The following is a 16,373-nucleotide window of genomic DNA, read 5'->3' as shown; positions in this document are numbered from 1 at the left end:
GAGACCTAAATTCAACTCTACTCCTTACTATCTCTGAGAGTTTGGGCTATATGTTTAACCATAACTGTGACTTTCTCTTTTGAAAAACAAAGGGATTGAATTAAATTGATCTCTAAGGTCCCTTCCATCTCTAATGCCCATGAACCTAGGAATGTCACTGTGAAATGATTTTGGTTAGGGTAACATAATACAGGGCAACTTTAAGTGTCTGCTCTATGCAAGGCCTGGAGTGATTCAAAGATAAATAAGACTTGGTGCCTATCATCAAAAAAAGCTTACAATGTTGTAAATGCACTTAGATTAAATTAAATTGGTGGCCATCTTTATTTACAAGCAAAAGATGGAAATTCTTTCTGGAATCAGAGAAGGGAACAAACAACTTTAATAGCTAAATATATTTTTTGAAAATTTCAATTGAGTCCTAAAAGATAAAATAAAATCATAGATTCGGTAGTAAGGATGGACTTTCATGGTCTAATATGGTAAAGGGTATTATTTGGGAGGTCAGGGAAAGTTCCTTACTTTAGCTGCTCCTAGTCTAAAAATACATAATGTTCTGCAAAGGAAAAGTTCTGGTAATCTCTTGAAAGAAGCCCAGGAAGTAAATGGAGAATAAAATTGAAAGATAGTATGTGAAGAAAGAACTGGAGAGGAAATGGTAAAGCCTATCTGCAGAATTGTTGTTGGGTAAGGTGCACAACTCAATAATGTGTACAGAATGGAAAGTAATGAAGGAAATCCTTGACCCTGAGGAGGTCCATTGTTGTGGAGGAAAAAAATGAAGCCATTCAGGAGAGAAGAAAGCAGAGGATGGGAGTTTTCAAAATGTAGCTAGGAGTTATGACAGGAACTTGTTGTTAGTCCTTAGTTTCAGGAGAGTACCAATGACATCAAGAGGACGATGTTTTGACTTACCTACCAGTTGTATTTAAGTGAAGCAGAGTTTGTGCAAAGTTGTGGCCATCACTCTCTTTCAGAATCATCAAAATCCAGTGGTAGGGCAAAAGTTGAGATGACTGGAAATGACCTGGGATACAGTGGATGACCTTGGCATCTTTGATGTTTGACCAAGCTCCAGGAAAGCCACAATGATTGCTTCAGTGTCTTCATGGTCATTGAAACAAATTATTCTCATTTGCCCATTCCACTGAGGGAAGTCTTCATTTGCTTGGGGTAGACATTCCCCCTAACACAGTGATGATATGAGGGCTATCCTCATCAAAATAATCTCTCCTATGCTCCAAACACCCTGGGATATAACCAGAGGATACCTAATCAATAGACTATTATTTTATTAATGTATTAATATGTTGCCTTTCCCAGAAACATATTTTCTTTTTAACAAGGACTTTTGATAAACTGTGGTCTAACCCAAAGGAATTGCCTTAATGGCCAGAAATTCAGGCACATGAAGCAGAATCAGGGGTATTTCTCCCATCATAGCATGTGATCAGTGTCTTATGGAAAGGGGCAGACTCTCTCCCTTTTGGCAATAACATAGAAAAGAACACAATCCAGATTATGGAATAGGAGATTTATCTGGCTTTACATTTTAATTTTCAAATTGTCAAAATTTGCTTCATTCCTACATATATTATATGCTTTGCCCCTCATAATTTTTCATTTCTGAGTTTCTAGAGAAGTATAGGAGAAAAGAGTAGAGGGATAAGGAAAGTTGAATTAAAACTATGGACTCTAGCATTACAAACTGCAGTCTAAACTTCCCTAGATTTTTTTCTCTTCTTCTTCTTTTTTTTTAACCCTTACCTTCCATCTTGGAATCAATACTGTGTATTGGTTCCAAGGCAGAAGAATGGTAAGGGCTAGGCAGTGGGGATTAAGTGACTTGCCCAGGGTCAGCCAGCTAGGAAGTATCTGAGGCTAGATTTGAACCTAGGACCTCCTTTCTGTCTCTAGGCCTTGGCTCTCAATCCACTGAATCACCCAGCTGCCCCCTTTTTTTCTCTTCTTGAGAGAGTTGTCACACTTGAGAAATATCTCTTAAACTAAGAGAAGAAACTTTCCTTACTTTTTCACCCACTAGCCCCTATGCCTCTTATTTAGCTTTGCAAGCATCACCATGATATAGGATTGTAAATTCAGTTTGTATCTCCCTTAGCCCAGCCTCCCTTTATTATACCACTTTACAGCTTCTTGGGGGCTGAGTCTCTAAAATTTAGGTCAAATGTTCCATTAAGGTAACCACTTTAAAATACCAATAACACTCATACAGCACTTTTCATCTTCATAGTGGTTTACAAACATCTCCTTTCTTCACTAATGAAGATGAGTTGGATTTCTACAGTGTCTAAAACCAAAGCTATTTAATCACTGTCTTATAGAGAAAAGTAAGACAAAATGCAAGACTAACAAAAAAAGTATATTACATTTTAAATTTGCTGATTCCAATACTCTGTAAAAACTCTGAGTTTTTTTTTCTCTTCCAACATGTAGGCAAGACTTTTCTGTTATAAAGTCCCAGCATCCATAATGAAATTGAAGATATATCTCTAGCAAGACAGCATTTCCCATAATGCCCACCATCTAGACAGGGAATATGTTTTTGCCAATACACTCCAAGTGAAGAAAGATCAAGTTATAAATCTTCTATACGTGGAAATGGCTGACTCTCTACTTCCTGCCTCTCCTTTCTAACTGCCCACAGTGAAGGCATGTCACCTAGGGAGACAGCAAGGTATAGTGGGTAAAGATATATATATATATATATATATATATTCCCTTCCACATATATATATAATATATATATATATGTATATATAAAGGTAAAGGGGTAAAGGATAAAGGTGGATGAATACCTAGATTCTAGTCTTGGCTCTTCTATAAGCTGTATGACATTGAACAAGTCACCCTCCCTCTCTGACTCCCATTTTCTTGAGTGTCAAAATAGAGGTTTAATTAGATAATCTCTCAGATCATTAACTGCTCCAAAGTTCCATAAATTTTGAGACTAGATCCACCAATTCCCTTTTCCAGAGATCAAACAGGCCTGGATAGAACCTATTGGATCACTAGCACAAGGAATTGTCTAATTCAATGTATCTTTCATATCCTCTCACCATCGCCTATTGTGCCCTTTAGGGACACCACATACATTCCAAGAGTTTCCACTGTTTTCCACAAGCTAAGGAGAGCCCACTTCAGACAATCTCTTTCCCACATCTTCTTTGACTCCTTCCATTCCTCCCTTTTTTCTCCTCTCTCTCCCTTTCTGTCTACCATTCTCATTTCATTGCTCTCTCTAATCTCTTTCCTCTGCTCATTTCTCCCTCTCCTTATTCCATTTATGAATGAAGAAAAAGAAAAGTTATAAAATTTTGAAGTGAGAATATACATAATAAATAGTGTCATCCATATCCAGCTTAGACCTATTCTCCCCATTTCTAGCTACCTCAATCAATCCCTCAATGAGCATTTATGAAGTGCCTACTATGTATCAGCCACTGTGCTAAGTGCTAGAAACTCTAAAATAAAATCAACATATTAACATTTTAAAATGTAAGATAATCATTCTTTCAGATTTTTTGGTTAAGTTTGTAACATTTATGCAGCTGAAGTTATTAAAGCTTTAAAGTATACTTGAAATTTTAGGATACTATTTAAATAGATAAATATTTATTTATCTATTTAAAATAAATATAAATATAATATATATTATATATATATATATAAAATAAATATAATATAAATAAAATAAATATAAAAATAAATAAAATAAATTAAAAAAAATTAAAAAAATAGATAAATATTTAAATAGATAAATAGATAAATAAAAAAAAATTAAATAGATAAACATTGCCTAAGTGACTGCTGTGTTCAGTACACTGTTTAGGATTTATGCAGTTTATAAAAATGTGTGTAAGACACAGTCTCTACCCTCACAAAGGACCTTACAATCTAATAGGATGAAGCAAGTAAGCAGATATTGAGTAGTGATACAAATAATAAAAGAATATGATAGGTGCTTTTCAAAATGTTTCTTCTGTTTTTGTTTTAAGGGTTATGGGGATTTGGGGAGGAGTCAGCATATTTCTGATTAGAATAAAGGAATGCTCAATGGAAGACATGGCAGTTTAGTTGTGCTGTGAAAGATAGGCTGAAGTTCAACAAAGGAGAGGCAAGCATAGGTCATTTCAGGAAGAAAAGAGAAGAATGGAGATAGGAAAATGGTTTCTAACCACCATTTTAACATTGTTACTTTTGTAAAATGTATTCCTTGTTGTGAACAGTCAACTTGCAAATGCACCTCTGGGATACTACTCATTTGGAATTTATTGGGCTTGGGGTTGTTCTATCTCCTTTAAACCTTTCCCTTCCACATGTTGTACCCTAATTTTGCAAATAGCGTATATTGTGCTAGATGTTGAGGGAGAGAGGCAGAGTTTAAATAATCTTTGTGGAGCTTTAATGAATAGATAAATTACTTAAAGAACTGCAGTACAAAAGAACACATGTGTTTTAGAGGCACAAAGAGCTGTTTATTGTCCAAGAGGTGGAAGTTATCACCAACTAGAAGCTCGTCAATTTATGAGAAGGTGAATTACAGGAGAAACCATCTGGAATCAGAGAATTTGGATTCAAATCCTGTTGAGCAAATCTCAGTTTCAATTGCTTCATCCATAAAATAAGGTTTGACTAAATGACCCATAAGATTCCTATCAATCCAAATTCTCTGGTCCTAAGAGCAAGGCATGTTCAAGGTCATCTTATCCAAATACCTCATTTTATAATGAAACTGAGCCCTGCGGGGTGAAGCAACATAAGGGAGCAATAGAACTGGGATTCATAATCTTGTTTCCTAACTCTAAATTCTGAGATTTTTTCTCTACTCTGCCATGATTTCTTGGGCTTCCAAAATGTCCTGGAGGAGGGCCCTACTGCCTTTCTTTCTCTTCTGAAATCAAGTCTGAGCAACCCTGATAATATTTAAAATTGTTAAGAGATTCTGAAGGTTGGAAGTGGCTGTGCAAGACCTCTCAATTTTCAAGCATTTGTTGTATGTTACAGGCACTGTTCCAGGTACTGGAGATATAAAGACAAAAACAAAACAGCCCTTTATGTCAAGGAGCTCATACACTAGCAGGAGAAATAATTTATACACATACAAATAAATCTGAGATAAATACAAAGTAATTTCAGGGCATCACAAGCAGATATGGGGTGAATCAATAAAAGGCCTCCTGTAGGAGGTTACATGAGTTTTGAAATGGATGAACTAGAAAGCAAGTAGGCGGTACAATGTATAAAGCACCAAGCCTGAAGTTGGGATGACTCATCTTCTTGATTTCAAATCCAGGCTCAGATACTTCTTATCTGTGAGACCCTAGACAAGTCATTTAATTCGAATTGACTCAGTTTTCTCATATATAATATGAGCCAGAGAAGGAAAGGGCAAACTACTCTAGTATCTTTGCCAAGAAAACCCCAAATGAGGTCAGAAAGTGTTGTACACAATTGAAAACAACCAAACATCGTCGATTTCTAAAAGGCAGATTATTGAGATGAGAACTAGAAATAACCCTGTTTGCTATGGCTGCCATATGAGTTTAGAGCAGAGTGAGAGATTAGGTGCCACATTCTTTCTTCTCTCTTGGAATTTTCTGCCTTCATTTTTGTTCACCAGACAGGAATGGAAATGAGGCAATCATGCCAATGGAGTGCCTTTATTTTTGCATTTTTATTGTTGTCTCAGTATTTTATTACAGGATGTCAGTTATTCCTCACTACTGAGTTGTCTCACCTGACCACAAAATGTTGTAGTAGTCTGATATTAAATCTGCTTGTTTTCTGGTTTTTAGGCTACAGTGGCGGCTGTGTGGTTATGCGTGGAAAGAATCCCCCTGGTGCCTGGGAAGTCAAAGACTGCAGGAGCTTCGAAGCAATGTCCCTGTGCAAACAACCAGTGACAGAGCGTAAAAAGACTGAATATGAAGAAAAGTGGCCTTTTCATCCTTGCTTTTTGGGATGGGAATCCAAACCCACTCTCACCAGTTGCTACAAGGTGAAAACAAAGACCTTGTCAGGGTTATTAATTCAGTTCACGTTTGAACCCCTTTCATCCATGTATCCCAAAGACCTAAGTGATGATTACAAATTCAGAAGGAATTCATTTCCATTCCTGTAGCCGATTACAATCAAATGACATCATGCACATAAAACGTGTTGTAGATGTGAAGTGCTCCATAAAAGGGAGCTGGTGGTATTGTGTAGGTTACAAAGTCAAAATCAAAATTTCCCCAATGGCTACAGGACTCCTTAATGGCACTGAAGTCCTTTGATGTAGAATTAATCCCAAGGCCCCAGTATTGCTTATATTGATAAGATCCAATGAAGATATTAGAAGAACAGAGTAGAAAATATCTGGAAATGAGAATAGAGTGATTTCATATCCTTTGTAAGTTCATTAAAGCCTTCTTATAGGATAGTACCATTTTCACTATTTAATTAATCAATAAGCATTTATTAAACATATACTATGCAGCAAGCCACACTCAGGTGCTTAGGATATAAAAATAAAAATGAAATAATCTCTACCTCAAAACACTTACATTCTATTAAGGGCTAATAGCCTTCATAACTTCCCTGATGTCTGAAGGCTATACCTGATTTATGTTGATGTTTTTATATTTTTGTATATGTGTATGTATATATGCAGAGAAAGCTAGATGTCTCAATGGATAGAGTCTTGGACCTGGAGTCAGGAAAGCCTGACTGCAAATATGGCCTCAGACACTCACCTATATGGCCTTAATCTCTGTTTGCTTAGAAGGCAACTAGATGGCTCAGTGGATTGAGTGCCAGACTTGAAATTAGGAAGACCTGAATCCAAATCCAGCCTCAGACATTTACTAGCCTTGTGATCCTAGACAAGTCACTTAACTTCCATTTACCTTAATCTACTGGAGAAGGAAATGGCATACCATTCTAGTATCTCTGCCAAGAAAACCCCCAAGACAGTATGGTTCATAGAGACATGAAGAGCCAGACATGAATGAACAACTGAAATGTGTGTGTGTGTGTGTGTGTGTGTGTGTGTGTGTGTGTGTTTCTACCCATTTCTAAGGATGCACCTTCTGCAAATGGTTCTAGAGGCTTGCCCATCTTCACATTAATTCTCGCTATTTCTTGTCACTTTCAACAATAACTTGTACTCTGTCCAAGGGCTATCATTAGGGTTATATATGCTTAGAAAAAAAAGGAAGAAAGGGGCAGGCAGATAAGCATAGTGGACAGAGTACAAGACCCAGAATTGGGTGATCCTAGATTCAGTTTTGATCTTAAACACTTCCTAGCTATGTGACCCTGGGCAAATCACTTAGCCCCAATTGTCTAACCCTTATTTGCTGTTCTGCCTTGTGTGATAGAGGAATAATCCAGGGACTTTGAATGACAGAGATTGGAAGAAATGCAAAGGTTTCCATCCACAGCAGGGGATGGGTGAGAAGGCTTAGAATCCTGAGGGAAGAGGAGATTCCAGGGGAGAGGCAGTTGATCTCTCTCTCTGAATTGAGACAGTAAAGGAGAAAGTCTTACTGGAGACTGGATCCTGAGCAAAAGTTCTCATCCTTCCCTGAACCTGTTTATCATCCTCCCCAAACTCCAATAAATAGTGGCAGAAATCTGAAGAAAAGAAGCAGTCCTAAGAAGATCCTTTCACAACCTCTTTATACTCTGGATTTGAACATTGCTCTGCTGTGAAAAAACCCAGGGTCCACCAATCTGATCCTCTCAGAGGCTTAGGCTACCAAGCTTCAGTCTCTCAACCTTTGGGGGGAGATCTAGATAGATAGGGACCTCCCTCACCCTCTTTCCTCTAGACCCCAACCTGTTGGCCATCTTTCAGTTTTGCTCCTTGCCCTTAATACCTTAGAATAAAAGTTGTTACCTACCTTTCAACTGACTCCAGTGTGAGTGAAGCAAATAGTGACAGCTGAAAGGGGGAGAAGTTCATCTTCAAGAACAGAGGAGTGTAAAAGGCAGGTTTAGTGAGGAGACATAACTGGAGAGGACTGAAGGGGGGAATAACTGATCTTACCCTCCTTCTACTTCCTGGGGAACCTAACATCAGCTCCTTCTAACCCTTGCCTTGTCTTTACCCTGAGGGAGGGAAGACTCCATTCTCTCTCTCCTCCCTACTGCCAAACAACCCTCTAACTGATAAGTGTATACTTATATAAATACATACATATGTGTGATAGTGTGTATATATACATATATGATAGTATAGATTCTAAGATGGAAAGGTAAAGGCTTTTTAAAGCTTTATTCAAGTACTTATGTTTTTTTTGTTTTTGTCTTTTTCCAACCTGGGTAAGATTGTGCATTTAAAATGCTAACTCAGATTCCATAGGGCAGTGATTGTGAACCTTTTATAGATAACCCTCAAGCCCAATGTGAGCCCCTCCCTTACCAGACAGGGGGTAGAGGAAGTGCTCCCATTGGGCTGCTGGGCAGAGGCATGGGTGAGAAATGTCCTCAGGCATGCATGGAGAGGAGGAAGGGAGCAGCCCCCTCCCACACACAAGCCATAGGTTCTCCAACCCAGCCATAGGGGACGTGGGGACAAACTCCCATTATATAAAGCGTCTAACGAGGAGAATGAACTTACTTACTCATATAGTTTTGGATAAACATATGTCTACATGTATATATTCCGCAGCAAGCAACACTGATTTGTTTGCCTTTCTCAAAGTAAGAAAGAGCGCTTGCAATTACAAAATTCTTGGAAACAAAACTTATAAAAAGGAAAGAGAACTAGTGAGACTAGGAATTTATGGAAATCATTAAAGCTGCTAAAATTTTGTTAGTCCTCTAAGTATATACAGCAATTGTGGTATGGGAGGGTGAGATATTTGTGAATTAGAGTAAGTCAGGAAGAAGGTAAATTTTAAGTAATAGTTTTAAAAGGATGAGAACATTAGGATATGATCCAGAGAGGTTGGTACACAAATTGTTTCAAGGTCAACAAAGGCAAAAAGTCTAGAGGGAGGTGGCAGGAAGGTGTATTAGACTGGTATCAAGACACAGGTCAACACATTGAGTTCAGGTAAAGATTCTGAACTTTAAATGGCCTTCAAAAGTCTATAGTCTGGGATGCCAGAATACAGGGGCAAAAACTTTGCTGCTTGTTTCATAGAAGGCAATTCAAATGTATTCCCTATGATGACAACAGTTTAATGATAATCTAGAGAGTATAGACCCAATATGTGCTTTACCTGCTTTTTTTGGCTAAGACTCAGCACCCATGTAAATGCCTCAATTTGAAAAACCAATGCTTTCTCACACCAATGCGAAATTAAATTTATCTCTGGGCCCACCTTCCCTGTGGGATGAAGTCTAACTAGTCATCTAGGAAGATTTCTACAAAATGAGCTCACAATTAGTTTCCCCTTACCCAAGTTAAATTTTTAATACATCCTTAACAAATAGGTAACAAGCTATTTCTATGCCTGGAATAATCAGTGTTGCCTACTTTAATTTTTTTTAACCAAACAGGTATTTCATAGTGAGAAAGTCTTGATGAAAAGAACATGGAGAGAGGCTGAAGCATTTTGTGAAGATTTTGGAGCACATCTTGCAAGTTTTTCTCATATCGAGGAAGAGAATTTTGTGAACGAGCTTTTACACACAAAATTTAATAGGTAAATATGTGGTATTTGATCTTGAAAATTTCTCAGAAGAATTTTTAGACTTTCATGCTACTTTCCACCAGGTATTCTAGGAATTTGCATTTATATTCACAAAAGAATTAGGAAATTGGAGGCCTATTCTGGTCTAATCTCACATTCTGTGTGGAACAAAACAAGATGCATAAGTCATTCAAAAATTAATGAGACTTACTTAAGGATAGTAAGAGAAGGATTTTTAACAAGGACAGGCATCAAAAACACCTTGGGTTAAGTCAATAGAGTGAAACTCCCTTTCTGGAGTTGTAAATCGTGTTCTGCTAAGCATCATAGAGTCCATGAAACTCTTTGTAGACCTCCTTTGTATTAGGCAACTAGAAGTTTTGGCTTTAGTCTCTTGAGCCAACAAAATTTTGAGGATGGTCATAAAATCTTATGAGGGAAAATTGATTATTTGCATGGAGGAGCTGTAATGGGGTTCCTACTTAAAGATCAGAAATAGACATTGGCTCCAAAGAATAGTGGTATCCTAGGGAAATGCATGCCCACTAATTCACAAGTCATCCTTCCTTAAGATGAGGAACAAAGAAGCTTTTTGCTTTGCATTTGGGTTCTTTCCTTTCTTATCTGTTCAGAATTTAGAGAGCGCTCATCTTCACTTTCTTAGTGTTGCAAAAGCTGAGCCTGCAGCAATAACAGAATTTTCATGTGCCCATAGTGCACCTCAAATTCTTCCTTTAAAACATGACTGTCAGTCAACAAGTATTTGTTGATGTATCACCTCCTCTGTGCTGGGCACCATACTAGGGAGGCATGTGAAGGGAATGACAAAAGAAACAGAAAAGACAAAAACTGACTCTGCCTGAAAGGATCTGACAATCCTTTGGAAAGAATAACACATTAAAGAGACAAAAGATGTGTATATGTGTGAATTTTTTAAAAATACAAATACAAAGTAAGGCAGGTAGGTGAATATTTGTACATACCAGATTTCTTCTAGATTAGACCAGAACTGTGGTTTGGATGATTTAGGAGTATATCTTGAACTTCTAACAATGCAAATCAGTACCTGCCCCACAATTTATAATCCGGGACAGTGAAATGTCAAGTCAAGTGACTTACTGAGAGTCACACAGTAGAATTGCTTTTTATACCAGGACAAATGAAGAATTCCAATTCAGTGAGGAAATAGGCTGGGAAAAGTCTCAACTTAGTTACAGAAGCGATTTGAGGGCCCAATATATGATATTTGAGCAAATGTGCCTGATTTGCCATCGAAGAGGCCAACCTTCCCATGTCCCTGAAACTCTTACTGTAAGATTTAATTGCTGGAATGATCATAGCAGATGAAGGAATTCTGGTTTAAGAACTTTCATCTAATTTTTACCATCCAACCTGAATATCTCAAATATCTGAAAACAATAGCCTCAAGACAGTTTTATCCACAGCACTAAAGAAAATAAAGCATCTGTCAGGGTTTCAGAATCTTTTAAATATTTAATGCTTCAAAATTATTCTCTGAAAATTATCTTAGTGAGCTGCTTCATTGTATAATTAGTCTTTATTGTTTGATTTATTGAGCCCTCTCTCGCTTGCCATATCTGTACCCTACCGTATGTGCAGAAACATAATTGGGTGTGGAGTTTCTTGGTGAGTTGAAACTAGCAGTGAGTGCTGCAAGTAACCTAACAAAGCTTCGCCTAACACGGGTTTCTGTTCGAATGCTTATGTGTGCATTACCTTAAAAATCCCTTTCTGGAAACTTATAGTAGATTCAGGGATCATATTAATTGCCACAGGAAGCCGTTGGCAAGATCCTAACAAACAAAGGAAAGCAGTATTTCCTCTCTGGAAAAGGGAGATCCTCTGAACATAAATGGAAGTTCTGCTCCGCATTTGATCCTTTACAACTAGTCAAACAACTCTGAGCAGAATGCAGAAGTATTGCAGGTCAGGACTCTGTGTTCTTAAAATGGACTAACATTTGCCCCAGCTAACTCTACCTCACTCATAATCCCCCCAAAAATGCTAAAGCCATGCCCAGATTCATGAAACATTCAAACTATCAACTCCGTTTGAATTATATGTTTGCATCAGAGGGTTATTTATATACTGATTGCTCTTTGTTATTTTTCACTCACGTTCAATTATTCCTGACCCCATTTGGGGTTTTCTTAGCAAAGGTATTGGAGGTGTTTGCCATTTTCTTCTCTAACTAATTTTACAGAAGAGGAAACTGAGGCAAATAGGTTAAGTGACTTGCCCAGAGTCACTCATCTAGAAAGTGTCTTAAGCTACATTTGAACTCTCACAGATGAGTCTTGCTGACTTTAGGTCCAGCACTCTATCCACTGTGCCACCTAGCTGCCCATATACTGACTGAGTTCTTAATAAATATTAGTAGATTTGAACCAATGTGTAATTTTGTCAGTAGCACTAGAAGAATATTTCCTAGTCAATACTTTTTCAAAATTTACTGATTCCTTTACATAGTAGTTAAAATACAATGAGAAAATCAGAGGATTTTTGTTTTCTTTTCCCATTGTAGGACTGAAGAAAGACAGTTCTGGATTGGATTTAATAAAAGAAACCCATTATCTGAAGGGTCATGGGAATGGTCTGATGGAACTCCAGTAAGTTTTTATAAATAGAATAGTAGAATTTGGATTGGAAGATTACTTTGAAAAAAAGATGGTACTGAAACCTCCTCATTTGCCTCCTGAACCTTTTTTTATGACTATAAGCAGGTTGGGAACCTGGTGGGCCTAGCCAGGTCTCCCATGACCAATGCCTTTTATTCTAAGGGCAGATTCAGGGAATCCAAGCCCTATCCAAATATTTAGGGTAGGGTGAGGAAAAAATAAGGAACCTCGTTCAGCCCAGAGTGTTTCCCTCATAGGTTTTTCTCTGAGCCTGAGGCCAAATATATAAATAAGCAAGAAAATTGTGAGACCATAATGAATATTAGAAACCTTGGAGAACATAAAGAGCCATCTCACCTGTTGGTTGGGATCCCTCAGTACTGAAATTGGAAGTCCTTCCTTCCTAAATGATAGCTACAACAGCCTGCACATAGCCCATAGATCACTGAAGGTTATTGTATGAAAGAGGAACATTATTCTTGTTTTGCCTAGCTCCACATAGAAGAAGGGGGAGCAATTAAATAGGTAGGAATTATTAAGAGTAGGATTAAAACCCTTTCAGGAATTACAGTGAATCCCCATTATTTACAGATTCAATGTTTACAAAATCAGCTAGTCACTAAAATTTATTTGTAACCTCAAAATCAAAACAAGCAGCACTTCCATGATCATTTGTATGTATGCCCCAGAGTGGCAAAAAAATTTTGAATTTTCTAACAGGCAAGTTCCCATCTAGAGGTGAACAAAGTGACATTGCCTTCTTGTCTCCGCTCTCATACTGTAAGAAAGTATCCTTTTCACAGATTTTAGTGCCATGTTTTTCACATTTTGTGCCTTTATGGCAATTTTGCTGTTTAAAATGGCCCCCAAGCATTGTGCTGAAGTACTGACTAGTGTTCCTAGGTGAGAGATGGCTATGATGTGCCTTCCAGAGAAAATCCTTGTTTTGTTTTAGATAAGCTTTGTTCAGATGTTAGTGATTTTGGTCGTGAATTTAATGTTAATTGATCAATATGATACATCTCCCCCATCCCCTCAAAAGAAAAAAGAAAAAAAGAGGAGGAAAGAAGAAAATTTGCTAATCTATATGTGAGGCTGCTCCTGAAAGTGCTAAGTTAAATGTTGCCAGCAGAAACTTGCGAGAATCTACCCCTTTATTTCCCTTTGGAGTAATGGTTTGGTATTTGCTAATTCATTGTTCACATGGATTTCATTGAATACAACTGACTCAAATGATGAGAATCCACTCTAGTTCTCAACTATTAGAGTTGTCCAAAAGTAAAACAATTTGTCCTTTCAAGATGTGATTTGGGGGGCAACTGGGTGGCTCAGTGGATTGAGAGCCATCCCTAGAGATAGGAGGTTCTAGGTTCAAATCTAACCTCAGACACTTCCCATTTGTGTGACCCTGGGCAAGTCACTTGACTCCCATTGCCTAGCTCTTACCACTCTTCTGCCTTGGGTAGTAATCTTATCAGTTCCAAGATGGAAGGTAAGGGTTTTAAATTAAATATATATATATATATATATATATATATATATATATATACATATATATATATGTATATATATATAAATATATATAGCTTGTTCTTCCCTTGAGGTCTTCAGGTGAAGATTGGATGATCCCTTATTGGGAATAGCATGGTGGGGATTCTTGGTCAGATACAGTTTGGGTGATCTGAGCTGAGCCTCTTCCCAGTGATATTTTGTGACATTTCTTGACTTTCTTTGCCATAAGTCCTTCAGAATTGTCTTGTATCATAATATTGCTGAGAATAGCTAAGTCTTTCACAATTAATCATTCCACAACATTGTTGTTACTTTGTAAGATGTTTTCCTGGTTCTGCTTATTTCACTATATCAGTTCATGTTGTAGCTCTTTCTAAAATCATCCTATTCATTGTTTCTTACAACAAAATGTATTCTACCATCATCATCATATACTTCAATCTATTCAGCCATTCCCCAATTAATGGACAGCCCCATAATTTCCATTTATTGGCCACCACAAAAAGGATTACTATAAATATTTTTGTACAAGTACATCCTTTTCCCCTTTTTAAAAAAATTCTTTGCTGTACAGACCTAGTAGTGGTATTGCTGGATCAAAGGATATTCACAATTTTATAGCCTTTTGGGCATAGTTTCAAATTGCCCTCCAGAATGGTTGGATCTGTTCACAACTCTACCAACAATGTTTTGTTGTCCCAGTTTTGCCACATCCCCTCCAACATTTGTCACTTTCTTTTATTTTCATATTGGTCAGGCTGATAGGTATGAGGTGGTACCTCTGGATTGGTTTTATTTGCATTTATCTAATCAAGAGTGATTTAGAACATTTTTTCATGTAATTATTGATAGCTTTGATTTCTTCATCTATAAGTTGCTTATTCAGATCCTTGGCTATTTGTCAATTGGGGAATGACTTGTACTTTTATAAATTTGATGTAGTTCTCTATATCTGTGAGAAATGAGCCCTTCATCAAAGAGGTTTGTTATAAAAATTTTCCCAGTTTGTTGTTTCCCTTCTGATCTTGGTTACATAATTTAATGTCAAAATAATTCTTCTTACATTTTATAATTTATCTTGTTTGTTCATAAATTCTTCCCTTCTCTGTAGATCTGACAGGTAAATTATTCTATGTTCCCTTAATTTAATTATGACATCACCCTTTATACTAAATCTTATACCCATTTTCACATTATCTTGAAAGAGGGTGTGAGATATTAGTTTATATCTATTTTCTGCCACATTGTTTTCCAGTTTTCCCAGCAGTTTTTGTCAAATAGTGAATTCTTATCCAAAATGCTAGTATCTTTGGGTTTATCAAATACTAGGTTGCTAAGATTATACACCTGTAATCTATTCCATTGAGCTACCATTCTATTTCTTAGCCAGTACCAGATTGTTTTAATGACTGCTTTATAGTAGACAAACACAGGAATTTTAGTTACGCATTTATTTTATTGGATTTCAAAAGTTGTTATAACATCATTAATATCCTACGAAGAGTTTAGTAAATCCAAGAATTAGAAAAATTCCTCATTTGCTCTAAAATTATGGGAGAATACCCAAGTGGAACTTGAGGCAAGAAGTCAAGATAGTCAGTCCATCAATGAAAGGACACATAAATAAAGTATTTGAGAAATGTGTAATGAAAAGCAGCCTGGGAAGAACACTATCAGAAGACCTGGGTTTGCATTTGAACTTCTACTTACTTGTTTTGGGCATTTAATGCCTCTGAACCTAGGTTTATATATCCGCAGAATGGAGATGATAAGATCTAAGCAGAAAGTAACTGAAGGGTCAGTTAGTTCTACTCCCTTATTTTTTAGATAGTATGAGGCTGAGGCTTAAGAGGTTAAGTGATTAACCCAGAGTTACACAGATAAGAAATACCTAAGGTAGCATTTGAACTCAAATCCTCTGACACCAGAGTAAGGGCTCCTTCTTATGTGTAATGATGCTTTCACCTCTTCCATTAGCCACTCTATGGTGTAATGATAAGGAAAATAAAATCTAATATTGTTATTATGTAGGTGACAAATACTATTTTGTTTAAACAAAATAAACACATTAAGTAGTTCAGGGAAAATTAAGTAAAACATTTTACCCAAAATAAGTGAGATAAAAATACATAGCTATTTCCTTGCATCTCCACCATTTTTTCCCTGGGCACAATGATCTACAATATTCACCGTTCTCTAAACATCTGTCGTTTTAAAATTGGTGAATTATTTTATGTGTGGGACTGGGAAACGTGAGCTTAGGTTCCATCTTAGTCATTTCTTACTTCAGTCAGCAAATGGCCTTTTGGCTAAAAACCATTTGTACTATGAACTATCAATAATTTTGTATGTCTTTTATCTAGGGACCATCCCCTGCTTTGACAAGATAATGGAATCTTGTCATTTCATAGTTGTATGGTGAAATTATTGAGGATTTTTCCTTCATTTCTAGGTTATGTGATCTCTCTTGGGAAAGTGTTATATATTTTCAAGATTAAATCTACCTACATGTTAGAAAGTAGTTATTAGTAGCATAAAATCTTGGACTTTGCCCCAAAGAGCTTTACATCAAAGG

The 16,373-nt window shown here is 36.9% G+C and overlaps 1 protein-coding gene across 2 annotated transcripts in view; it reads left to right on the top strand.

Annotated features, from left to right (window-relative positions):
- PLA2R1 (phospholipase A2 receptor 1) overlaps positions 1-16,373 on the top strand; it is a 168,847-nt gene that overhangs the window by 112,057 nt on the left and 40,417 nt on the right. For both annotated transcript variants that reach the window (XM_003341235.4, XM_007494249.3), the window contains exons 12-14: positions 5,817-6,019; positions 9,514-9,659; positions 12,193-12,277. In XM_003341235.4, the coding sequence (XP_003341283.2) occupies positions 5,817-6,019; positions 9,514-9,659; positions 12,193-12,277 (434 nt within the window). The remainder of the gene's footprint in view (positions 1-5,816; positions 6,020-9,513; positions 9,660-12,192; positions 12,278-16,373) is intronic.

This window comes from Monodelphis domestica, chromosome 4 (genome assembly GCF_027887165.1).
Source record: "Monodelphis domestica isolate mMonDom1 chromosome 4, mMonDom1.pri, whole genome shotgun sequence".
NCBI classification, from domain to species: domain Eukaryota; kingdom Metazoa; phylum Chordata; class Mammalia; order Didelphimorphia; family Didelphidae; genus Monodelphis; species Monodelphis domestica.
The sequence above is the reverse complement of the archived record's forward strand: the minus strand, read 5'-3'. Positions and strand labels throughout refer to the sequence as shown.